The sequence below is a fragment of the Mobula hypostoma genome, chromosome 30, assembly GCF_963921235.1.
Source record: "Mobula hypostoma chromosome 30, sMobHyp1.1, whole genome shotgun sequence".
Classification (NCBI taxonomy): Eukaryota; Metazoa; Chordata; class Chondrichthyes; order Myliobatiformes; family Myliobatidae; genus Mobula; species Mobula hypostoma.
Genome location: NC_086126.1, coordinates 11,489,802 through 11,515,854, shown reverse-complemented (window position 1 = coordinate 11,515,854; position 26,053 = coordinate 11,489,802). Strand labels below are relative to the sequence as shown.

At 53.5% G+C, this 26,053-nt stretch overlaps 1 protein-coding gene across 1 annotated transcript in view; it reads left to right on the top strand.

Moving 5' to 3' along the window:
- LOC134339725 (pecanex-like protein 3) overlaps positions 1–16,727 on the top strand; it is a 116,775-nt gene extending 100,048 nt beyond the window's left edge. The window contains exons 30-35 of the mRNA XM_063036449.1: positions 1,444–1,594; positions 1,764–1,994; positions 4,515–4,789; positions 7,265–7,449; positions 9,563–9,993; positions 12,035–16,727. Of these exons, the coding sequence (XP_062892519.1) occupies positions 1,444–1,594; positions 1,764–1,994; positions 4,515–4,789; positions 7,265–7,449; positions 9,563–9,993; positions 12,035–12,193 (1,432 nt within the window). The 3' untranslated portion in view covers positions 12,194–16,727. The remainder of the gene's footprint in view (positions 1–1,443; positions 1,595–1,763; positions 1,995–4,514; positions 4,790–7,264; positions 7,450–9,562; positions 9,994–12,034) is intronic.
- The last annotated feature ends 9,326 nt before the right edge of the window (positions 16,728–26,053 follow it).

The window sequence follows — 26,053 nt, the reverse complement described above, 5'->3', positions numbered from 1 at the left end:
TTGTTAAAGGCCTCTGCCTCTACCACCATACCAGGCATCCACCAAGCTTACCCTTCACATCTCCCTTGAACCTACCCCCTCTCACCTTCAACGCATGCCCTCTGGTATTAGACATTTCTACCCCGGGAAACAGATACTCCCTGTCCACTCTACCGATGCCTCTCATAATCTTGTAAACCTCTGTCAGATCTTTCTTCAGCCTCCAGAGAATTCCAAGAGAAAATATCCCAAGTTTGTCCAGCCCCTCATGGTAGCACACGCTCTCTAAACCAGGCAGCATCCTGGTGAACCTCTTCTTCACCCTCTCCAAAGTCTCAACGTTCTCCCCATAGAGGGGCGACCGGAACTGGAAACAATACTCCAGATGGGCCAGGGTCCTGCATGGTGCAACTGTGAGCACTGTGCTCAGCCCGTTCAGTCCTCTCACAGATCCCCAGAGGTCGGTGAGGGGGTTGGGGTGGGGGAACTGTAGGAGCAGATGGGGAGAGAGAAAGTGTCAGGAGAAAGTGGCCCCTGTTTTTCTTCTCTCACTCTACCCTGCACTCCCTCTCTCTCCCTCCACCATCTTGCCTCATTTTCTCCCTCTCTCCCCCCACTCTCCTGCCTCCCTCTCCCCCATCATCCTGCTCACTGTTTTCAACCCCCAGCAGCCTCCCCCTCCCCACCCGCCCCATGGTCCAATGGTCCAGCCTCCCGTCCCACGGTCCGGCCTCTCTCTCGGTCCCCTCCCAGGGTCCGGCCTCGCTCTCGGTCCCCTCCCCTCTCCCCTCCCACGGTCCAGCCTCGCTGTCGGTCCCCTCCCCTCTCCCCTCCCACGGTCCGGCCTCGCTCTCGGCTCTCGGTCCCCTCCCCTCTCCCCTCCCACGGTCCCCTCTCCCCTCCCACGGTCCGGCCTCACTCTCGGCTCTCGGTCCCCTCCCCCTCCCCTCCCACGGTCCGGCCTCGCTGTCGGTAAACTCCCCCCTCCCCTCTCCCCTCCCACGGTCTGGCCTCGCTCTGAGCTGTCAGTCCCCTCCCCTCTCCCCTGCCTCGGTCCGGCCTTGCTGTCGGTCCCCTCCCCTCTCCCCTCCCACAGTCCGGCCTCGCTGTCGGTCCCCTCCCCTCTCCCGTGCCAAGGTCAGGCCTCACTATAGGCTCTCTGTCCCCCTCCCCTCCCCTTGCATGGTCCAGTCTCGCTCCCCCTCCCCTCCCAAGGTCCAATTTCGCTCTCTGTCCCCCCCTCCCCTCCCACTGTCCCGCCTCGCGCTCGCTGTTCCCACTACGCTGCCTCACGCTCTCTGTTCCCTCCCCCCGCGGTCCCGCCTTGCATTCTCTGTCCCCCCTCCCCTCTCACGGTCCCGTCTCGCGCACTCTGTCTCTCTCTCTTCCGCCCCCCCCCCCACTGTCCTGCCGTCTTCCCCGTGCGTTTTAACCTCCGCCACCTTGGCCCCTCCTGTCTTGCAGCAGCCTAGAGCCGTTCCTGTACGGGCTGCACGCCCTGTTCAAGGGGGATTTCCGCATCACCTGCCCGCGGGACGAGTGGGTTTTCGTTGACATGGAGCTGCTGCAGAAGGTGGTGGCCCCGGGGGTCCGCATGTCCCTGAAGTTGCATCAGGTACCCAGTGCCATCCCACCATCGGGGCGGAGGGTCGGGGGGGGGTGGGGGTGGTCTCTACGGTGCCGGCTGTGGTGGAGGGAAGGGAATGGGCATCCGCACCCGGTTTTGACCAGCAACCCCTCCCCCCTCCCCAAACAACCTCTCTCCCCCACCCCTGTCTCCTCAGGACCACTTCACATCCCCGGATGAGTACGACGACCCAGCGGTGCTGTACGAGGCCATTGCCAGCAACGAGGAGAAGATGGTGATCTCGCACGAGGGCGACCCGGCCTGGCGCAGTGCCATCCTCACCAACACGCAGTCGCTGCTGGCCCTGCGGCACGTGATGGACGACGGCAGCGACGAGTACAAGATCATCATGCTCAACAGGCGTTACCTCAGCTTCCGCGTCATCAAGGTGCCCCTCAAATACCCCTCCTCTGTCGCTTCTCCGTTAGCCTTCACCTGTTCCCTCAAATACCCCTCCTTCAGCCTTCGTCCGTGCCCCTCAAATACCCCTCCGTTAGCCTCCGCCTGTCCCCTTCAAATACCCCTCCTTCAGCGTTCGCCTGTTCCCTCAAATACCCCTCCTCCCTGTCGCTTCTCCGTTAGCCTCCGCCTGTCCCCCTCAAATACCCCTCCTTCAGCGTTCGCCTGTCCCCTTCAAATACCCCTCCTCTGTCGCTTCTCCATTAGCCTCCGCCTGTTCCCCTCAAATACCCCTCCTCTGTCGCTTCTCCATTAGCCTCCGCCTGTCCCCCTCAAATACCCCTCCTCTGTCGCTTCTCCATTAGCCTCCGCCTGTCCCCCTCAAATACCCCTCCTCTGTCGCTTCTCCATTAGCCTCCGCCTGTCCCCCTCAAATACCCCTCCTCTGTCGCTTCTCCGTTAGCCTCCGCCTGTTCCCTCAAATACCCCTCCTTCAGCGTTCGCCTGTTCCCTCAAATACCCCTCCTCCCTGTCGCTTCTCCGTTAGCCTCCGCCTGTCCCCCTCAAATACCCCTCCTTCAGCGTTCGCCTGTCCCCCTCAAATACCCCTCCTCTGTCGCTTCTCCATTAGCCTCCGCCTGTCCCCCTCAAATACCCCTCCTCTGTCGCTTCTCCATTAGCCTCCGCCTGTCCCCCTCAAATACCCCTCCTCTGTCGCTTCTCCATTAGCCTCCGCCTGTCCCCCTCAAATACCCCTCCTCTGTCGCTTCTCCATTAGCCTCCGCCTGTCCCCCTCAAATACCCCTCCTCTGTCGCTTCTCCGTTAGCCTCCGCCTGTTCCCTCAAATACCCCTCCTACAGCCTTCGTCTGTGCCCCTCAAATACCCCTCCTCTGTCGCTTCTCCGTTAGCCTTCGCCTGTTCCCTCAAATACCCCTCCTCTGTCGCTTCTCCATTAGCCTCCGCCTGTCCCCCTCAAATACCCCTCCTCTGTCGCTTCTCCGTTAGCCTTCGCCTGTTCCCTCAAATACCCCTCCTCTGTCGCTTCTCCGTTAGCCTCCGCCTGTTCCCTCAAATACCCCTCCTTCAGCCTTCGTCCGTGCCCCTCAAATACCCCTCCTCTGTCGCTTCTCCGTTAGCCTCCCCCTGTCCCCCTCAAATACCCTTCCTTCAGCGTTCGCCTGTCCCCCTCAAATACCCCTCCTCCCTGTCGCTTCTCCGTTAGCCTCCGCCTGTCCCCTCAAATACCCCTCCTTCAGCCTTCGTCCGTGCCCCTCAAATACCTCTCCTTCCTGTCGCTTCCTCCTTCAGCCTCCACCTGTGACCCTCAAATACCCCTCCGTTAGCCTCCGCCTGTCCCCTTCAAATACCCCTCCTTCAGCGTTCGCCTGTCCCCCTCAAATACCTCTCCTTCAGCGTTCGCCTGTCCCCCTCAAATACCCCTCCTCCATCGCTTCTCCGTTAGCCTCCGCCTGTCCCCCTCAAATACCCCTTCATCCTGTCGCTTCCTCCTTTAGCCTTCGCCCGTGCCCCTTAAATTCCCCTTTTCCCCATAAGTTTGCTGCCCTTTCCCCATAGCTTTTGCCCGCCCCCCCAGCCTTTACTACACCCCTCAAATCCCCGTGCTTTTCATCCTCCCATCGCCTGCCCCAGCCCACTACAACACACACAAAATGCTGGGGGAGCTCAGAAGGCCAGGCAGCATCTGTGGAAAAGAGTTAAGGCCCTTGTGCGTCGAATCTACACCATAGGTACGGTGTAGCCGCGTACCCTACGCCATAGCCTGACGCGCACCTCCCCAAAAATGTAACTACACTTCGCGGCGACGCAGACCGCAACAACTGTGATCGGTCCGCTTGGTAGCATCACATTTCCGGTTGTTTCTGAACGATGAACCAAATTGTCCAATCTACCTGCCGACATCCGAAAATATTTGAAATGCATTTCCTCGTCTCTGCCTCTCAGTGGCCGGACAAGCACAGTAAATTTACCCTCCTCCTACCTCGATCCGTTCAATGGTCGTACACACCATCCCCTCCGATGTCTTCTCTCTCTCTCTTTTCTACGTTGCAGTAATTTCAATAAAAGTAACTCCTGTTCAACATTTATTGGCTCCATCCCCAACATGATGCGCTCAGTTTTGTCGCCATTGTTTGAAGTACACAAAGAAACTCAACAACGATGTAGGCCACTTGCTACAGCGTAGGGTACGGCGTAGAGCCTACGCAGGAGTATAAATCAGCCTTAAGCAGACCAAGATCGGGCCAAGATCGTTCTTCAGGGCCCTGATGAAGGGTCTCGGCCTTAAACGTTGACCGTTTACTCTTTGCCACAGATGCTGCCTGGCCTGCTGAGTTCCTCCGGGATTTTGTGTGTGTTGCTTTGGATTTCCAGCATCTGCAGATTTCCTTCCCCGCTGACCCCTCTCAACGCCTTCGCCCCCACCCCCCCCACATCTTTCCCCGTCTCCTTTTGTCGCTCACATTCCCACCATTTCTCTCCCTCTGCAGGTGAACCGGGAGTGTGTCCGCGGCCTGTGGTCGGGCCAGCAGCAGGAGCTGGTGTTCCTGCGGAACCGGAACCCGGAGCGTGGCAGCATCCAGAACGCCAAGCAGGCCCTGCGCAACATGATCAACTCCTCGTGCGACCAGCCCATCGGCTACCCCATCTACGTCTCGCCGCTCACCACCTCGTACGCCGGCCAGCACCGCCAGCTCCGCAGCATCTGGGGCGAGCCGGTCAGCCTGCGCAGCGTCTCCAGCTGGTTCATCTCCAGCTGGGAGAGGTGAGGGTTGACGCCGGGGGGGAGGGCGGTTCACGTGCCGGAGAGGGACAACCGAGGCTGGCCCTTCAGCCCGTCAAGTCCATGCTGGCCTTCAACCACTCAGTGAGACTAGAACTAGGAACACCTAGCCTCCAGATTCAGGGGAGTAAAATTAGGACGGAGATGAGGAGGAATTGCTTTTACCGTTGAGTCGCGAGTCAGTGGAATTCTCTGCCCAGGGAAGTAGCTGCAGCTACCTTGTTCGTTCACAAACAAGAGAAGATCTGCAGAGGCCGGAAATCCGAGCAACGCACACAAAACGCTGGAGGAACTCAGCAGGCCGGGCAGCATCTCTGGAAAAGAGTAAACAGTCGACGTTTCGGACCAGAACCCTTCATCCGGACTGGAGAGAAAAAAGGATGAGTAGATTTAAATCTCAACCTTTGGAACCTACTCCTCATCTTTTTTTTTTCCTCTCTCTCCAGTCCTGCTGAAGAGTTTTGGCCCAAAGTGTCGACTATTTGCTCTTTTCCACAGATGCTGCCTGGCCTGCTGAGTTCCTCCAGTGTTTTGTGCGTGTTACCTCGTTCATTTGTTGTGTTGCCATGTCATATGACGTGGTTGATCATGGTCTTTCCATGACTAAGGTTGTTCTTAGCAAATTGTACAGTAGTGGTTTGCCATCGCCGCCTTCTGGGCAGTGTCTTTACAAGACGGGTGACCCTCAGCCATTATCAATACTCTTCGGAGATTGTCTGCCTGGTGTCAGTGGTCATATAACCAGGACTTGTGATGTGCACCGGCTGCTCGTACGACCATCCACCACCTGCTCCCACAGCTTCACGTGACCCTGATCGGGGAGGCTAAGTAGGTGCTATACCTCGCCCAAGGGTGACCTGCAGGCTAGCGGAGGGAAGGAGCACCTTACACCTCCCCTGGTAGAGACGTATCTCCACCCTGCCACTTGAACCTCATTAAAAATATATTTACGGCACAATGAGATACGTTTTTTTGCGTAGTAGGGGAATTGACGGTTATGGGGGATGGGCAAATAGATGGCGCTGAGCCCACAGCCAGATTAGCCGTGATCTCACTCAATGGCAAAGCAGGCTGGACGGGCCGAATGGCCAGCTCCCGCTTCTGTATCTTGTGTTCTTGTATTATGTTGGCCAGTACTGTGTGTAATTTTGGTCACCTACCAACAGGGAAGATGTAAGTAGGGTTGAAAGAGTGCAGAGAAAATTTATAAGGACGTTGCCGAGTCTGGAGGACCCGAGTTATAAGGAAAGATTGAACAGGTTAGGACTTTATTCCTTGGAACGTAGAAGATTCAGAGGAGATTTGATAGAGGTATACAAAATTATGAGGGGTAAATGCAAGCAGGCTTTTTCCACTGAGGTGGGGTAGGACTACAACCAGAGGTCATGGGTTAAGTGTGAAAGGGGTAAAGTTTAAGGGGAACATGAGGGGAAGCTTCTTCACTCAAAGGGTGGAAGGAGCGGCCAGTGCAAGTGGTGCGTGCGAGCTCGATTTCAACGTTTAAGAGAAGTTTGGACAGGTATATTGGGGGGGGGGCGGGTGGTATGGAGTGTTTTGGTCCTGGTTCAGGTCAATGGGAGTGGTTTTTGCATGGACTTGATGGGCCAAAGGGCCGTTTCTGTGCTGTACTTCTCTATGACTGAGTATCTTCCTCCCAAGATTGAAGTGTTGTATACTTGAGGGTCTGCGGTTGAGTTGAGGGGGAGGAAGTTCGAAGGAGACGTGTGGGGCAAGGCCGGTGTCTGGAATGTGCTGCCTGGAGTGGTGATGAGGGGCCCATGAATGTGCAGAGAATGAAAGGATGTGGATATTCTATAGGCAGAAGGGATTAGTTAGGCATTTAATTCTAGTTTACTGAGTTTGGTGCAACATTGTGGGTCAAAGGGCCTGTTTCTGTGATGTATTCTACGTTTGGAGGTGAGGGGCCACCTGGTACTGTAGTGACTGAAATTCAGAATGGGAGGTTCCTTTGTTACTCAGACCAAACATCAGATTGGGGAAGAAACGCGATCTAAGTGACTTTAATTGTGGAATGATAGCCGGTGCCAGATGGGGTGGTTGGAGTATCTCAGAGTCTGCTGACCTCCTGGGATTTTCGCACACGACAGTCTCCAGAGTTTACAGAGAACGGTGTGAAAATCAAAGAAATGTCCAGGGAGCGGAGGGTCTGTGGTCGAAAGTGTGCACCTTGTTAATGAGAGAGGTCGGAGGGGACTGGTTCAAGCTGACAGGAAGGCGACAGTAACTCAGGTAACCACCCGTTACAACAGTGGTGTGCAGAAGGGCATCTCTGAATGCACAACCCGTCAAACCTTGAAGAGGATGGTCTACAGCAGCAGAAGACGTTGATTTAACTAGTAGTGCTTACCTAACAAAGTGGCCGCTCAGTACATGTTTCACTGTCCGTGAGACAAATGAAGCTAGTCTTGCCTTTCTCGCTGTGTGTTTCCCCACCAGGCTGCAGAAGGGCTGCGGGGCGGGCTGTAACAGTGGGGGCAACGTCGAGGACTCTGACTGCGGAGGGGGCTCCTCATCGGTCAGCAACAACCCAACAGTGCACGTGACCCACAGCAGCACCTCGCAGAGCGGGCTGGGGGCTTCAAACCCCCAGGGTCCCGTCACCACCAGCCAGCCTCAGTCAGGTGAGTCCTCCCCACCGCCCCCCCCCCACCTCACCGGCTGGGCAGGAGACCTCCTCCCGTGCGATCTCACCCACCTCCTGCCGTGCCGTAAACCAGATGACCACCCCCGCCCTTCAGCCCTGTGTCCCCAGCCACTCATTAATGTCCGTAAACCCATGCGCAGCCTTGTGCTTCCAGCCCTTCAGTGGCCAAGATCTCTCCGCACTTCGCGGTGTCTGCCCCCCCCCCATCACTCTGCTACTCGCGGCCGTGGCCGAGCTCTGGGATCCCGTTCCCTCGCCTCCCCTCTCTCGGGTCTTGGTGACTATCGATCCCTGGGCTCTTTCAGGAGATCAGGAATGAATGAGAAACTTCGATTCATTGATTCTTCACGGCTGTTTATTTTAAAGTTTAAACAAAGATGCAGAGAATTTGAAACTTAAGTGAGGAGCCCAGTAGCAAAGCGGAGATTCAATAGATTCAGTAAAAGCTGGCACCTTTGGAAAAATCTATCATCCTAATACTCAAGATAACAGCAATTCCATAGATAGGAATAAACCAATCAACTGTTGTACAATCCTAGCAAGTGGGTTATATGCTAATACTTCGCCTCCCCGCCACCCAATTATTTTTATATACCTCTATCAAATCTCTCCTCGTTCTCCTGCACTCCAGGGAATAAAGTCCAAACCAATTTAACTGTTCCCTGTAACTCAGGTGCTTAAGTCCTGTCAATATCCTTGTAACTTCTTTTCTGAATTTTTTTCAATCTTATTGATGACTTTTCTCTAGGTAGGTGATCAGAACTTGCCACCCTTTGTGTTTTTAAAAGAAGAATGTAGTTGCCCCCCCCAAGTCTCTATTAAATCTCTTCCCCGCCACCTTAATCCTGTGCCGTCCACCTCTTGATTCCCCAGCGCCAGGGTGAAGACTGTGCATTCACCCTTCGACCCTCATGGTTTTATACACCTCTGCCAGATCACCCCTCACACGAGGTCCCGGCCTGCCCAGGTTCTCGCTCCGCTGTGACACGATCCGTCAAGTCTCGTCAGTCTTTTCTGCGCTCCTTCCAGTTCAGTCCAAGTTCAGAGTAAATTTATTATCAAAGTACGCGTATGAACCTCGAGATTCATTTTCTTGTGGGCATACTCAGTAAATCCAAGAACCGTGATAGAATCAATGAAGGTCTGTGCCAAGCGGGCGGACAAACGACCACCGTGCGAAGGACAACAAACTGCAAATACAAAAGAATAATGAGTAAATAAGCAACAAATATCGAGAACGTGAGGTGAAGAGTCCCAGAAAGTAGCCTGCTGGAGCAGTTCGGTGATGGGGCGAGTGAAGTTATCCCCTCTGCTTCAGGAGCCTGTTGGGTGAGGGGTAATAACTGTTCCTGTGGGTCCTTCGGCTTCCTGGTGGCAGCAGCAAGAAGACAGCATGGCGCGAATGGTGGGGGTCTCTGACGATGGACGCTGCTTTCCTGTGATGGGGAGGGCTTGACCCGTTATCGACTGGACTGCATCCACGACTTTTTCGTAGGCTTTCCCACTCAAAGGGCGTTGGTGTTTCCATACCAGGCCGTGGTGCAACTAGTCAATATAGTCTCCACCACACATCTCTAGAAGTTTGTCAAGGTTTTAGATGACTTGCCGAATCTTTGCCAACTTCTAAGGAAGTAGAGGCGTTGCCGTGCTTTCTTCGTAACAGCGCTGGACCAGCAGGACAGGTCTGCTGAAGTGGTAGCACCGAGGAATTTAAAGTTGCTGACCCTCTCATTTAATGGTCGTCAGAGCATCGAACGACCAAAACTGAGCACGTTACCATTGTCTCGTACAACCACCTGCCCCCTGTCCTCGATGCCCCGGCTGGCGAAGGGCAGCATGCCAAATGCCTTCCCCACCTCTCCGTCTCCCTGTGACGCCACTCCCGCGGCACCCTGTGCCGTCACACCGAGGTCCCTTTCGTACTGCAGTCCTCCCCAGGCCCTTTGGCCCAGCGTGTCCGTGCTGTTCCTGGTGCCTTTCTGCACGAAACCTGCAGTCCCCGTGTTCGTCTGGGTGCCGAGTTGTCCGTCGGGTGCTGGGGCCGTGTTGCGGCAGAGGGGGCAATCACTGACGCTGTTTTCCGTCCGCAGGGAGTGACGCGGGTCCCCAGCTGGGTCCTCCCTGGGCCACCAGGCAGCTCTCGCTGGCGCCCCCGACGGAGCTCCGGCGGGAAGGCGGCCCCCTACAGCGGACCTCCTCCGCCCAGGGCCTGCAGGCCCACCGGCTCTCCTCCAGCCAGCTCTCCTTCGCCAGCTCCCTAGCGGCGCAGGCCGAGCGCTTCGGGCTGGACGGCGCGGGGCCGGGCCGGCTCCTCCACCGGGGCGGCCTCTCCTCCTCCTCCACGGCCGCCGCCACCACCTCCTCCTCCTCCTCGTCCGCCGCCAACCTCCCCAGCGACGGGCCCCCCGGCAAGTGGAGCCTGCCCGTGCGGAGGGGGGCCAGCGGCTCCTTCGCCAGCGACTGGGACACGGGCTGCGGGGCCCTGGGCACGCCGGCCAGAGGAAGCCTACCCAGAACCCAGGTAGGCCCCCGCCGGGACGGAACAGGGCACCGGGTGGGGCAGGGCGGCAGGTGATGCTTGCTCACCAGCGGCAGGTGGGGGAAGAGTGGGGAGAGGGGAAAGAGTCTCGTTCCTTGCTGGGGGACTGCCACTGTGCAAAGGCAAGCAACTGAGTAGAGATGAGGCCATTTGCCCCCTCAATCCGCGCCCTTTCTGTATGACCACAGCCTCATCTGTGTGGGCCTCACCTTCCCTGTAGTCCTCAGTCCCCTGTTCATAAATATTTAAAAAAATTACACCGTAAATACTTCCGACGATCCAGCCTTTACCGGGGTGGAGGATTCCACATGCTCCCCTCTACAAGGGAATCCCTGACCCACCAATTCTCGAACCAAAGGTCGGGGAGTCACCAGCAAATTGTATCGCACAGCAAGTGGAAGGCAGGCAGTTGCCATGAGGTGAGCTAATGTTACGTACAGACTTTCCGAGTTTGGAATGGAGCCTCTTAATCCTATCGAGTTTCGCCCCACCACCATCGACACATCCCTCCAGCTGCTGCCTCTCTTCTGTTTATCCAGCTCCATCCTGTGGAACTTGGGAAAGAACTTCCCGCCACGATCGTGCTCCCCCCACCCCCTACCCCACTTCATTTGGGGCGGCACAGTGTCAGAGGTGCTACCTCCCAACTTCAACAACTCGGGTTGTAATGGGAGGTTATTTGCGTTACTGTCGCCTTCCTGTCAGCCTGAACCAGTCTCCTGAACTCTCCGATCTCTCTCAATTACAAGTTATTTTCACCCTCAAAACTGCTGCTCACTGGATGCTTTTTGTTTCTCGCACCGTTCTCTGTAAACTCTCAAGACCGTTGTGCGTGAAAATCCCAGGAGATCAGCGGTCTCTGAGATACTCTAACCACCCCACCTGGCACCAACCATCATTCCACATTCAAAGTCACTGAACACGAGGAAAATCTGCAGATGCTGGAAATTCAAGCAACACACATCAAAGTTGCTGGTGAACGCAGCAGGCCAGGCAGCATCTCTAGGAAGAGGTGCGGTTGACGTTTCGGGCCAAGACCCTCAGTTAGGACTAACTGAAAGAAGAGCTAGTAAGGGATTTGAGAGGGGGAGGGGGAGATCGGAAAGAGGGGGAGAGCTGGACAGTTGATTGGCAAAAGGGATATGAGAGGAACATGGGACAGGAGGCCTTCAACCTGGGTAGCCTCCAACCTGATGGCATGAACATTGACTTCTCTAACTTCCGCTAATGCCCCACCTCCCCCTCGTACCCCATCCATTATTTATTTATATACACACATTCTTTTTCTCTCTCTCTCCTTTTTCTCCCTCTGTCCCTCTGACTATGCCCCTTACCCATCCTCTGGGTTTTTCTCCCCCCCCCTTTTCCTTCTCCCCAGACCTCCTGTCCTATGATCCTCTCATATCCCTTTTGCCAATCACCTGTCCAGCTCTTGGCTCCATCCCTCCCCCTCCTGTCTTCTCCTATCATTTTGGATCTCCCTCTCCCCCTCCCAGTTTCAAATCTCTTACTAGCTCTTCTTTTGGTTAGTCCTGACGAAGGGTCTCGGCTTGAAAACGTCTTCCTAAAGATGCTGCCTGGCCTGCTGCATTCACCAGCAACTTTTATGTGTGTTGCAAAGTCACCGAGATCACATTTCTTCCCCATTCTGATGTTTGGTCTGAACAACAACTGAACCTCTTGACCGTGTCAGCGTGCTTTTGTGCATTGAGTTGCTGCCACATGATTGGCTGATTGGTATTTACATTAATAAGCAGCTGTACCTAATAAATTGGCCACTGAGAGTATATGGCAAGTAAAGTTGTTCTTCGATTGCCTCTGCCTCCCCCAGAGCTCTTCACATATCCAATAATCCTTCTCAAGTCGGCTCCTTTCATTCCCGGACGTTGCAGCCTAAACTTGTTCAGTCCTACAAGTTCCCAGCTCTGTGTGAATATCCATGATTACTGAACCTAGGTATCCGCAGGGTCTCCAAATAATTCCAGCCCCTCTACCTCTTTCTGTTCCTCCCCTCCCCCCACAGGCGCCGTGCGACCTCAGCCAAGTCCCCGAATCGGACGGCTCCTCGCCGCGGTCGGAGCAGGAGCTGGCGGACCTGGCGCCCCAGGTGGGGGTCCCCGAGCTGAGGGAGTGGGAGCCGGAGGCCGTGGCGGTACAGTCGCTGCTGGACCACCAGTTCTGACCGAGCGGAGGTGCCGTTGACTCCCGGATTCTCGAGCTCCGATCCCGCACCTCCCTCCCTCTCTTTCCTCGGTCCCTTTTGTGCCTTGCACTTCTGAGAAATCTTTAAATTAAAGATGCGACTGCGTGTGTGCTGAGGACCTCTGATGGTGCCCGCCGGGGGGGCCATCCGCGGCGAGATTTTGCCCACGAGCCAGTGCTGACCAGAACTCCCCTGTCCAGGATCCTCCCCACCCACCCACCGCTGTAGCTTGGGCTGGTTTCCAAGCCCTGAACCCCCTCCGCCGTGTTGCCCCACCACTGCCACGGAGCCTGAACTGGCTGGGCACAACTCCCGAGCTACGCCAACGTGGAAGGCCCTCCTCGCTTCGTGCTTTCCTCTGCTTCTGGATGCCGAGCTCACTCCACGCAGTGGAGGCCCAGTGATGGCAACGGGAGGGAGGGGGTGGCCGGTCTTTCAATCCGACCTAACTTTGGCCCCTTTCGCGAAATCCCTCGAGCCTCCCAGCGTCTTGGGCTTGCTAAGCCCGAAGGCCTTGAGTCCCAGCGGTCGTCCCTATCGGTGCCTCCTGGTGAAGGGGCTGAGCTCCTGGGCATCAGCAGGACTCCCTTCCAGGCCCGGCTTGGCTGATCCCGTGTCCGAGTAGTCTCCTGGTGAACGAGTGGTGGGCTCCGGTGAGACGCAGCCTTTCCCCGCTCTGCTCCCGAGTGAGTCCGAGCCCCCCCCAAGGCGTCCCACCCGTTGGAGACGTAGCTCCCAGGAGTTGGGGGGCGGGGGGGACCAGAATCCAGCAAGGAATGAACGGGTACCCCCATCACTGAGATTAGTGCAAACCAGCGAGTTGAATCCTTCAGACGGATCACTGCCCTCCCCTCCATCCCCCCTTTCCCGGGGTCATCTAAAAATGCCCCTTGCGTCAGGGTAATAGCTTCAGTGATCCCACCCGAGGCTGGTAATCTGCGCCCCCCCCCCCCCGGAAGAGTGATGGTGGACTGGCATTCAGCTGTGGCTCCTGCGGAGGATCCCGGACAGCGTCCCCACGTTGTGGGCCAGAAGAGGCGAGGAGGCGGAGCCCCCTGGTCTGATGGTGCCCTCCCGGCACCCCAACCAGACCGATCACCACCAGGCACCCCTGGTCAACTGCAGAGTCCTGCACCTTAACCAACGTTCTAGTTGGGAACTGGCGACAGATTTGTTTTTTTTTTATATAATATATGTACTTCGGTTTTGAATGAACTTTCTTAACAAGAGAATTGAGCTTTAAAAAAAATGTTTCTGTTTCTAATTTAAAAGTTGTTGATCTCTGAAATCAGCTGGCGTATGATTGCATCGGAATTATCAGCCTTCCCTCCCACTCCTCCACGAGTTTTGTTTTCGCATTAGCAGCAGGTATATTCTCCAGCACAGGCCCTGGCAGTAGCTGAAACTCTAGTAAAGTATTAAATTTGTGTGAGGGGAGGGCCACGGGTGGGTGGGGGAAAATAAAACCTAATTATCTAAGGTACGCCTTTGCACGCCATTTTGTTTCGTGGCGTCTCTCGGCCATCTTGGTGTTTGCATTCTAGGTTGCATCTCGAATGTTGATCTTGAAACGGGGTACAGTTCTAGCAGGAAATCGTGGTGCCGTTTCAGTGGAGCACCTGGGTTTAAATTAAAAAGTATTTGAAATTCCTGTGCGGGTTTACACGTCTGCTTCTGTGGGCCAATAATTCCCCTGTGATTTTTTCTCTCTGTGTCACGTCGCAGTTCAGGCTTTTGGCCACCAGGCGGTGCTGCAGGGTACTTTTCAGAAGCCTCTCTCCCTCTTTTGTGTGGGGGGAGAGGGTGTGGTGTGTTCGCATCATGGTTGTTTGCTATATATTATTGCTATTTCAGGCATAGTTAGTATTGGGCATTATCCCTTGCCCTCTCACTGCCCTGGTACACATTTCCAACAGGTCTGACCCATTAACTGCCAAGCCCTTCTGTTTAAAAAAAAGCAGCCAGAGGAGAAATGGAAATTTGCTTGAGTCAACTGTGGACAAAATCCACTTTTGCAGACTTTCTTTTTGCTTCCCCCCGCCCCCCCCCGACAAAAGACTCCCCAAAAACAATAGAGCACAGAAGATGCTGTGTAGCTCCTTGGAAGAGCGATCCAATTAATTGGCCTGCTCTTTTTCCCCAATTCCCTGCTATTATTTTAACATACATCGGTCAAAATTTACACGGGGCTCTCTCGTGGTTTCACCCTACACATGAAGTTGAGTAAACTCCAAAGTAAACCACCTTAAACATGCAGTTTCTGTTCTTTTCAATCAAATCGGGTTTAATTATGCACAGATACAGCTGGATGAGACAGCGTTGCCCTAGGGCCAAGGTGTAAAACGTTCAAAAACAGCGAGCAAACATTCAAAAATTGCGTGTAACATAATTCAAAATATCAGCTGGAAACTGGCGCACGGGGAATTTAGACTGTGCTCCTGCCTGCAGGTGTGTTGGACAGAGCTCTGCCTAATCCGTATCATGCCTGCCCTCTGTGTGTCTTGACAGGATAGTGTAGAGGGAGCTTCACTCTGTGTCTAACCAGCACTGTCTCTGCCTGGGGTGTGTGTGATGTGATAGTGTAGAGTGAAAGCCCTTTGGCACCAGACTGTGCCAAATGCAGTCTGGTAACCTGCGCTCTTTCCTGGCACTGCCCAACCCCTTGTGTACTCCAGTAAACTGGCATCAGATTAGTAGGGCATCCCACTATAAGTGGCTTTAGTGTTAGCACCCATTAAGCATGAGGCCAAGCACACAACAGGATTTCAGAGTTCTACTGGCCCCCTTGCAATTTACTGATTATTTCCTGTTTTCTTTCTCTCCCCCCCCCACCTTCCCTTCTCCCCTCCCTGCCCTACTGCCACCTGTAGTCAGCCCGTATTCTCTCAGTTGTCACAGCGTTCCCTGGCCTACCCATCTCCATCTAAAAGTGACCAGGAGTGCTAGACCACCACCATTGTGATTTCTGAAACAGCAAATACCCCACTTGGGACTACAGTACCGTACCCCCTGTACGTCCCCATCCTCCACCCCCTTGAAGTCTAAATCAAACCTGCCGGATTTCTTGAGAAGTCTGCATGTTCCTGCCTCTTCCCACCCCCCCCACCCCACCCATTGTGTGAATATTTTCTTTAATCTCGCCCCACGGGTAAACTAAGGTTAACATTACACAATCCTATGTCAACAGTCACACTGCAGTTCTGAACTCCGGCCACTAGGTGGTGTATTTTTTTTAAAAAAAATTCAACCAGGTCAACAGGGACATTAACCAAGGGGAACATTGCTGCACATGTTCTGACATTTCAGTATCCAAACTCTAAATTATTAATGAATAATTATTCTAATGTGAAAATCTGACGCACACTTCCGCTTTCACCGCACGCAGAGTTGCATTTGTAAGTTGTACACTGCAGGTCAGTGATTATCCTTCATGTACAACCCCAGCCGCCAGCATACGCCCCCCGATGCGCACTCCCCTCTCGTATCCGCTACCTGTGGCTCGTCCCAGCCAGGAGGGGGATAGGCGAATGTGTTAGCCTTGGCAGTTTGCTGGCAAATTCAGTAGCTCTTCGGTATCAGAGAGCCATGGCCTCTGGCGTCCAGTTGGAGAGAGGGGAACAGGGGTTAGCGGCTGGCCCTTTGCCACCCCGTGGCCCATCCGGTGAGCACCACTGATGGGTAATTGGAATCCTGCGCCCCTGTGCTGAGACTGTCACCCCGTGAGGCAGTCCCACCTCCTCCCCTGGGGTCTGCAGTCTGTCCCCACCACACTACATAGTAAGGAGGTGCTGGAGCCCCTCCACGCCCTACACTCCTGGGGTGGTAGTGGGGAGATGTCATCTTACTCCCTTCCCTGCGGCGGACTCGACCGCAGGGTAGATCTGCCTCTGCAGAAGAGAGCGCGAGGAGGAGCTGATCAGTATGGCCTGCCGCCCTCTCGCTGTGCCCCCTCCTCGTCCAGTGCCACCACCGCCGCCGAGGAGATGAGACAACTTCTTTATAACGCTATCTACCCCTCCAGGCTGCCACCACCCGAGTGGGGGCGGGCTTTGGCCCTCTCAGCCCACCGGCCCAATCTGCAAATGACTTTGGCTCCTCGCCGTGACTGTCAGACGTACAACCCACTCGCAAGCCCTCGTGGGAGGGGAGGGGAGGAGCCGAGGCCAGAGGAGAGAAAGGGTGCTGTCCCTGTCCCGGTGTATGGAGAGTACCTTTGGGACAATCCCTGAAGATGCAGACAATCTTTTTTTGTAATCAGTGTACAGTCTTGGCAGGGCTTGGTTTGATCACCTACCACCTATTTATATCCCAATGAGCTTCTGTCTCATTTCTCTTTTTGATTTGTAGAAATTGAAATACAAACTTCTGTAAATAACTTTGGAAGGGAAAAAAATATCGTCCTGTAAACTTTGAAATGGCGACTTGTTTTATACAGCATTGTTAAGAGAGCTTGTACACTATCAGGAATTGTTCAAACTGTATTGTAATAAAAGGTTATTTCTAAATTTTAGAAGCTGTTCTCTGTGTCTTCTTCTGCACGCAGTGCCGAGAAAGCGTGCCTCTTCTTGCAGGGTTAGATAGAACATAGAACAGTATAGCACAGGGACAGTCCCTTGGAAAGTTCAAGATAAATTTTGTTGTCAAAGTACATATATGTCACCACATACAACCGTGAGATTGATTTTCCTGTGGACAAATTCTGCAAATCTATAGAATAGTAACTGTAAACAGGATCAATGAAAGATCAACCAGAGTGCAGAAGACAACAAACTCTGCAAATGCGAATATAAATAAATAGCAATAAATAACAGGAACATGAGAGAAGGAGTCCTTAAAGTGAGATCTTTGGTTGTGGGAACATCTCAATGAATGGGCAAGTGAGTGTAGTTACCCCCTTTTGTTCAAGAACTTCTTGAACCTGGTGGTGAGAGTCCTGAGGCTCTTGTGCCTTCTACCTGATGGCAGCAGCGAGAAGAGAGCATGACCTGGGTGGTGGTGGTCTCTGATGAAGGATGTTACTTTTCTACAACAGTTTTTCAAGTAGATGTGCTCCTTGGTTGGGAGGCCTTTCCCCGTGGCCTAAATCCACTACCTTCTGTAGGATTTTCCATTCAAAAGCATTGGTGTTCCCACACCAAGCCGCGAGGCAGCCAGTCAATACGTTCCACTGCACACCTACAGAAGTTTGTCAAAGTTTTAGCTGTCACGCCAAATCTCCGCAGGAAGTAGAGGTGCTGCTGTACTTTCTTTGCAATTGCATTTATGTGCTGGGCCCGGGACGGGTCCTCTGAACTAGTAACACCAGGAATTTGAAGTTGCTGATCCTCTCCACCTCTGGTCCTCCCGTGAGGACTGGCTCTTGGCCCTCTGGTTTCCCTCTCCTGGAGTCTACATTGGTTCGCAATGTGCCAAACCAGCTAAAAAGAAACAAAAACTAATCACTCCTACCTACACAATGTCCATATCCCATCCATCTTCCTTATATTCATGTGTCTTATCTAAATGTCTCTTAAAACACTAACATCTTAACTACATTCTACAGAGGCGTGGTTGAGAGTGTGCTGACCTTTTGCATCACAACCTGGTACTCCAGCTGCAGTGCTGTCGACAAAAAAGCCTTGCAGAGGGTGGTTAGGGGTGCAGAGAAGGTTATTGGGGTCTCCCTACCTTCTGTCCAAGACCTCTTTCAGAGCCGATGCCTCCAGAAGACACGGTACATCATTAAAGACCCCTCACACCCTCTCCATGAACTGTTTGTTCTTCTGCCATCAGGCAAACGTTACAGGAGCATCAAAACTAAAACCACAAGGCTACTAAACAGCTTCCTCCCACAGGCAGTCAGACTGCTAAACAGCTGCTCCACCTGACTCTCTGCTTTGGACACTTTTAACTTGCACTGGACACTTATAACTTGATTTTAACTGACATGTGGCTGTTGTGTTTTACTATTTATTGTTATGCTTATTATTTGGTGTTGCGTTTGTTATGATTGCACTGTTCCTGGGAAACGCTGTCTCATTCTGCCCTGCAGAGCTGATGTACGGTTAGAATGACAATAAAGTTTTTTGAATCTTGAATCTTGAAAAGCCTCTAATGTTTTTGCCTCTACCACCATATCAGGCATCCACCACTCTCCGAGTAAAAAAAACTTGCCCCTCACATCCCCTTTGAACCTAACCCCCTCCCACCTTCAGGGTGGAAATGTCTTAATACTGTAGTATTTGACACTTCTACCCTGGGAAACAGATACTCCCTGTCCGATCTATCTGATGACTGTGGCATCCGTCCGTCTCGAAGGACAGTGGAGAGCAGCACTGGAGTGACCATTCCAGGGTACTGGGCAGGAGGTTTGGAGATCCTGAGATGCCCCAGTCGTCAAGATCCCCCTCTCGGTCTCACCGGTGGAGTCCAAAGGAAAGCTTATGAGGCAATACGTCTGTCACCAGCTCGGCTGCAGGAGCTGCCGGAAGGATGTTCGGTGACGTCCGGCCGCCTTAGGGGCTCCACTCCGGATTTACTGTCTGGGTTTTACTCCCGTAGCCTTCGTCTCTCCCAAGGCAGTGGGGCTACTCTTATCATAATCTTATAAACCGCTATCAGATTTCTCCTCGGCCTCCGACGCTCCAGAGAAAACAACCCAAGTTTGTCCAGCCTCTCATGGTAGCACACACTCTCTAAACCAGGCAGCATCCTGGTGAACCTCTTCTGCCCCCTCTCGAAAGCCTCAACGTCCTTCCTATAGTGGGGTGACCAGAACTGGATGCAATGCTCCAGATAAAAGACTGTATCTGTAAGGCTCTCGATATTAAGAAGAAAAATTAGAAAGGACGGGTTAGAGAGAATAAAACTCAAAAAAGAAAATATTTAAATATTAGCTTTATTTGTCCTGTGTATGCATCAAATTAAATCAGCGAGGGCAGCCCGCAAGTGTCACCACACTTCCAGTGCCAATACAGCATGCCCAGAACTCACTAACCCTAACCGGTCGGTCTTTGGACTGTGGGAGGAAACCAGAGCACCCGGAGGAAACCCACGTGGTCACGGGAAGAACGTACAAACTCCTCACAGGCAGTGACGGGAATCGAACTGCAGATGGTGGTCTCCAGCTCTGCCAACGTGATGGTGCCAACCGTGCCACCTGGAAGTACAGGTTAGGCACAGAAGTAATCTCCCTCACCTCTGTTCAATCACACGCTCTCAGGGCGCAGATTACAGAGTAAAGCTCCCTCTACGCTCTTCCATCACTGGGCTGAGATAGAACAAGTTCAATACGCAGAAAAATGCCCAATGCACATCCATCTCTGTCTCGCTGTCACTTCTCCTTCCCTCCTCTCGCTCCCTCTCTATCTCCTTCCCTCCTCTCGCTCCCTCCCTCCCTCCCTATCTCCTTCCCTCCTCTCGCTCCCTCCCTCCCTCCCTATCTCCTTCCCTCCTCTCGCTCCCTCCCTCCCTCCCTATCTCCTTCCCTCCTCTCGCTCCCTCCCTCCCTCCCTATCTCCTTCCCTCCTCTCGCTCCCTCCCTCCCTCCCTATCTCCTTCTCTCCTCTCTCTGTCCCCCCCATCTATCTCCCTCTCCCTCTCTCTCCCCTCCCCTTTCTCCCCCTCCCTCTCTCTCCCTCCATCCCTGTCTGTCTCACCTCTCTCCCTCCTTCTGTCTTTCTCCCTCCCTCTCTCCCCTCCCTCCCTCTCTGTCCTCTCTCCCCCTCCCTCTTTCCGTCCATCCCTGTCCCCCTTTCTCTCCACTCCCTCCCACCCTCTCTCTCTCCATTCCCGTGTCTCTCTCCCTTCCTGTTTCTCTCTCCCTCTCTCTCTCCATCCCTCCCTGTTTCTCCCCCCACTCTCCCTCCTTGTCAGTCTCTCCCCTCTCTCCCCTCTCTCCCCTCTCTCTCCCCTCCCCCTCCCTCGCCCTCTCCCTCCCACCCTCCCCTCTCCCATCCCTCTCCCCTCCCTCTCCCCTCCTCTCTCCCATCTCTCCCCTCCCTCTCCCCTCTTCCTCACTTCTCCCTCCCCCTCCCTCCTCTCTCCTCTCTCCCCTCTCCCTCCCCTCTCTACCCCTCCCTCCTCCCTCCCTCCTCTCTCCTCTCTCCCCTCTCTCTCCCTCCCCTTCCCCTCCCCCTCCCTCCCCTTCCCCTCCCCCCTCTCCCTCCCCTCCCCCTTCCCCCTCTCCCCTCTCCCCCTCTCTCCCCTCTCCCCTCGCCCCTATCCCTCACTCCCTCCCTCTCCCCTCCCTCCCTCCTCCCTCCCATCTCTCTCCCCTCCCTCTCCCTCCCCCTCTCGCTCCCCTCTCTCCCCCTCCCTCCTCCCTCCCTCCTCTCACCCCTCCCTCCCACTCTCCCTCCCCTCTCTCCCCCTCTCCCTCCCCTCTCTCCCCCTCTCCCTCCTCCCTCTCCCCTCTCCCTCTGTCCCCTCCCTCTCCCCTCCCTCCCTCCTCCCTCCCATCTCTCTCCCCTCCCCCTCCCTCCCCCCTCTCCCCCTCTCTCCCCTCCCCCTCCCCTCCCCTCCCCCCTCCCCTCATCCCTCCCTCATCCCTCCCTCATCCCTCCCTCATCCTTCCCTCATCCTTCCCTCATCCCTCCCCTCTCCCCTCTCCCCCACAATCTCTCTCTCTCTCTCACACACACAGTAGAAACAGCATGAATGAAATAAGCAGAAAGGCAGGACAGATCCAGAGTAGAGCTCCCCGTTGGCACTGCCAACTGCTGGCACGGCGAGGTGAAAGACTTTGAACAATTATGTAAAGCCAGCGATGTAGCCAAGGTAACTGGGAGTTGGCGGATTTGTTGAAGATATCGCTGATAACCTGTCTGTGGAAGCGGAGTCTGAGAAAGGGGAAGGAGATCTCGGAGATGGACGAAGGGCGGGGTGGAAGTGGGGGGCAAAGTTGGTGATATTGACGGGCTCAGCGTGGGAGCAGGAGGCACCGATGCAGCGGAGAAAGACTCGGGCAGAGTTACAGGTTTAACGGACTTCCACATAGCGAACAAATAGGCAAAGCTGGGACCCATGCAAGTGCCCATAGCCACAGCTTTGGTCCAGAGAACGGGGAAGGAGCTGGAAGGGAAGTTATTATTCCTGGGAAGTACCAATCCTTCCAGACGGAGGAGGGGGAAGTGACTGGGTCTGCTCTCAAGAAGTAGAGGACCTTAAGGGCCGTTCCTGATGGGGGATGGAAGTGCAGGGGGACGGGACACCCCCGGTGAAAACAAGACGGTCAGAGGCAAGGAACTGAAAGTCGTTGAAGTGGCAGGGGCCACGCGAAGAGTCACGGATGTAGGCAGGAAGGGGGACTGGGATAGAGTTGGAATCAACGGGCCTACCATGGATCTTGGGTAGGAGGTAGAGATGGAGGGGCAGGAGAAGGACAAGGTTGGAGGCAGTAGATGGGAGATCTCCAGAGGTGATGGTGGGGGAGACCGTGGCCCGATGCTTCAGGTTCAGGTGAAGAATTTTGGAAAAAGTGTGGAAAATCAGTCCAGCATCGGGTTACGCTACAGACGGTGCGGCGCTAGGGAGTGTAATAGAACAGAGGGGCTCGGGGCTGGGGGTAGAAATTCCATCGTTCTCCAAAAGCAGCATCACAGCTCGACAGCTGATAAAGGCGTGTAGCGTGATGGTCTTCACCACGCAAGGCACTGAGTACAACAAGTTATTGGTGAGGCCACCTCCGGGAGAACTGTGTGCAGTTTTGGTCACCCTGTTATCGAAAAGACGCAGTTAACTGGAAAGAGCGCAGAGAAGATTTATGAGCATGTTGCCAGGACCAGAAGGCCTGAGTAATAGGGAGGAGTTGGCCAGCCGAGGTCTTCCATTCCTTGGAGTGTGAGAGGAGACATTTTGAATTATGAGCGGCGTGGAGAGGTGGACGAAAGAAAAATGGAGGGGCTACCTGAGAGGGAGTTGTTGGAAGTTGAAAGAATGGTCCAAGGATTATTATCACTGACATAGAATAGTACAGCACAGTACAGGCCCTTCGGCCCACAATGTTGTGCCCACCCTCAAACCCTGCCTCCCATATAAGCCCCCACCTTAAATCCCTCCATATACCTGTCTAGTAGTCTCTTAAACTTCACTAGTGTATCTGCCTCCACCACTGACTCAGGCAGTGCATTCCACTCACCAACCACTCTCTGAGTAAAAAACCTTCCTCTAATATCCCCCTTGAACTTTCCACCCCTTACCTTAAAGCCATGTCCTCTTGTATTGAGCAGTGGTGCCCTGGGGAAGAGGTGCTGGCTATCCACTCTATCTATTCCTCTTATTATCTTGTACACCTCTATCATGTCTCCTCTCATCCTCCTTCTCTCCAAAGAGTAAAGCCCTAGCTCCCTTAATCTCTGATCATAATGCATGCTCTCTAAACCAGGCAGCATCCTGGTAAATCTCCTCTGTACCCTTTCTAATGCTTCCACATCCTTCCTATAGTGAGGCGACCAGAAATGGACACAGTACTCCAAGTGTGGCCTAACCAGAGTTTTATAGAGCTGCATCATTACATCGCGACTCTTAAACTCTGTCCCTCGACTTACGAAAGCTAACACCCCATAAGCTTTCTTAACTACCCTCTCCACCTGTGAGGCAACTTTCAGGGATCTGTGGACATGTACCCCCAGATCTCTCTGCTCCTCCACACTACCAAGTATCCTGCCATTTACTTTATACTCTGCCTTGGAGTTTGTCCTTCCAAAGTGTACCACCTCACACTTCTCCAGGTTGAACTCCATCTGCCACTTCTCAGCCCACATATGTCGTGAAATTTGTTGTTTTGCAGCAGCAGGACATAAAAGTGACTATAAATAACAAAAATAATTGTATAAAAAATGCAGAAAGAGAGCAAAAGAGTAAGACGGTGTTTGTGGCTTTTTTTGTATGATTCAGAAACATAGAAAACTTTCGGCCAGCATGAACACCTACTCACGTTAGAAATTATCCAGGGTTACCCACAGCCCTCTATTTTTCTAAGCTCCATGTACCTACCCAGGAGTCTCTTAAAAGACCCTATCGTATCCACCTCCACCACCGTTGCCGGCAGCCCATTCCACACGCTCACCACTCTCTGCGTAAAAAAACTTACCCCTGACATCTCCTCTGTACCTACTCCCCAGCACCTTAAAACTGTGCCCTCTCGTGTTAGCCGTTTCAGCCCTGGGGAAAAGCCCCTGAATATCCACACGATCGATCTTATACACCTCTGTCAGGTCACCTCTCATCCTCTGCTGCTCCAAGGAGAAAAGGCCGAGTTCACTCAACCTATTCTCGTAAGGCATGCTCCCCAATCCAGGCAACATCCTTGTAGATCTCCTCTGCACCCTTTCTATGGTTTCCACATCCTTCCTGTAGTGAGGTGACCAGAACTGAGCACAGTACTCCAAGTGGGGTCTGACCAGGGTCCTATATAGCTGCAACATTACCTCTCGGCTCTTAAACTCAATCTCACGATTGATGAAGGCCAATGCACCGTATGCCTTCTTAACCACAGGGTCAACCTGTTCAGCTGATCCTAAGATGGTCTCTATCTCTACCTTGATGGTGGTAATGAGAAGAGGAGATAAGAGGACATGTCCTGCATGTCCATGCTGAGGGGACAGTTCCTCATGCTGAGTGCTGTCTTTCGAAGCTCAGATTAGATTAGATTAGATTATGAAGACACGCAGTCCTCTTTTATTGTCATTTAGTAATGCATGCATTAAGAAATGATACAATATTCCTCTGGTGTGATATCACAGAAACAGAGGACAGACCAAGACTGAAAAACTGACAAAAACCACATAATTATAACATATAGTTACAACAGTGCAGCAATACCATAACTTGATGAAGAACAGGCCATGGGCATTGTAAAAAAGTTCAAAGTCTCTCGAATGTCCCACATCTCACGCAGACGGGAGAAGGAAGAAAACTCTCCCTGCCATGCCCAACCAGGGTCCGACTCTGAGTCGTCCGAAAACTTCGAGCCTCCGACCAGCCCTCCGACACCGAGCACCGTCTCTGCCGAACGCTTCGACCCCAGCCCCGTCCGCCAGCAGCGGGCAAAGCCGAGGATTTTGGGGCCTTCCCTCCGGAGATTCTCGATCGCACAGTAGCAGCGGCAGTGAACCGGGCATTTCAGAAGTTACTCCAGATGTTCCTCTGTGCCTTCTCACATCTGTCTCCATCAAATCAGAATTGTGCACGGCATCCTACTTACAAATACGATATCATTTCACCGGAGAGCTGTGCGAGCTGCGTCACGTCGCCATCTTCTCCTCCCGCCTCCCGCCGGAGGCTGGAGTTGTCCTCGATGCCGGGGAGACTCGTGTCCCTGATGGAGCTGGTTGAGTTTACAGCCCTCCGCAGCTTTGTCCGGCCTCTCCGTGCCAGACCGGGACGCAGCCGGGTCAGGACGTTTGCCACGGTGCACCTGTGGAAATTTTCCAGAGTCTTTGGTGACATACCAAATCTCCTCAAACTCCAGCCCGGGAATTGAACTGAATTGACTTCATTACTTACATCCTTCACATACACGAGGAGTAAACATCTTTATGTTACGTCTCCAACAATGGGCAATCATAGTAATTTATAATAAATAGAACAGTCAATGTGACATAGAAATACACTCAAATCAGCATGAGCTCATCAGTCTGATGGCCTGGTGGAAGAAGCTGTCCCGGAGCCTGTTGGTCCTGGCTTTTATGCTGCGGTACCGTTTCCCGGATGGTAGCAGCTGGAACAGTTTGTGGTTGGAGTGACTCGGGTCCCCACAGGTCTTTTTGACACACCTGTCCTTGTAGATGTCCTGAACCATGGGAAGTTCACACCCACAGACGCGCTGGGCTGTCCGCACCACTCTCTGCAGGGTCCTGCGATTGAGGGGGGTACAGTTCCCATACCAGGCAGTGATGCAGCCAGTCAGGATGCTCTCAATTGTGCCCCTGTAGAAAGGTTCAAGTGTGACAGTGGAAAAGTGTGTATGGAACCGGAGGAGATAGCAGAGGTACTTAATGAATGCTTCAGTATTCACTATGGAAAAGGATCTTGGCGATTGTCGGGATGAATTACAGCAGACTGAAAAGCTTCAGCATATAGACATTAAAAACGAGGATGTGCAGGAGCTTTTCAAAAGCATCAAGTTGGATAAGTCTCCAGGACCGGATCAGGTGTACCCCAGGCGACTGTGGGAAGCGAGGGAGGAGATTGCTGAGCCTCTGGCGATGATCTTTGCATCATCAATGAGGACGGGAGAGGTTCCATTGGAGGGTTGCAGATGTTGTACTCTTATTCAGGAAAGGGAGTAGGGATAGCCATGGGAATTATAGACCAGTGAGTCTTACTGCAGTGGTTGGTAAGTCGATGGAGAAGATCCCAAGAGGCAGGATTTCTGAACATTTGAAGAGGCATGATATGATTAGGAATAGTCAGCATGGCTTTGTCAAAGGCAGATCACGGATCTCCCACCCGGCACTTATCCTTGTAAGCGTGAGTGCTACACCTGTCCCCACACCTCCTCTCTTGCCACCATTCAGGGCCCCAAACAGTCCTTCCAGGTGAGGCAACACTTCACTTGTGAGTCTGTTGGGGTCATCTATTGGATCCGGTGCTCCCGGTGCGGCCTCCTCTACATCGGTGACTTTACATAGCTCCCTTGAAGACCATATGGCCATAAGACCATATCTATAAGACCATAAGATATAGGAGCAGAAGCAGCCATTCGGCCCATCGAGTCTGCTCTGCCATTCAATCATGGGCAGATCCAATTCTTCCAGTCATCCCCACTCCCCTGCCTTCTCCCCATACCCTTTGATGCCCTGGCTAATCAAGAACCTATCTATCTTTGCCTTAAATACACCCAATGACTTGGCCTCC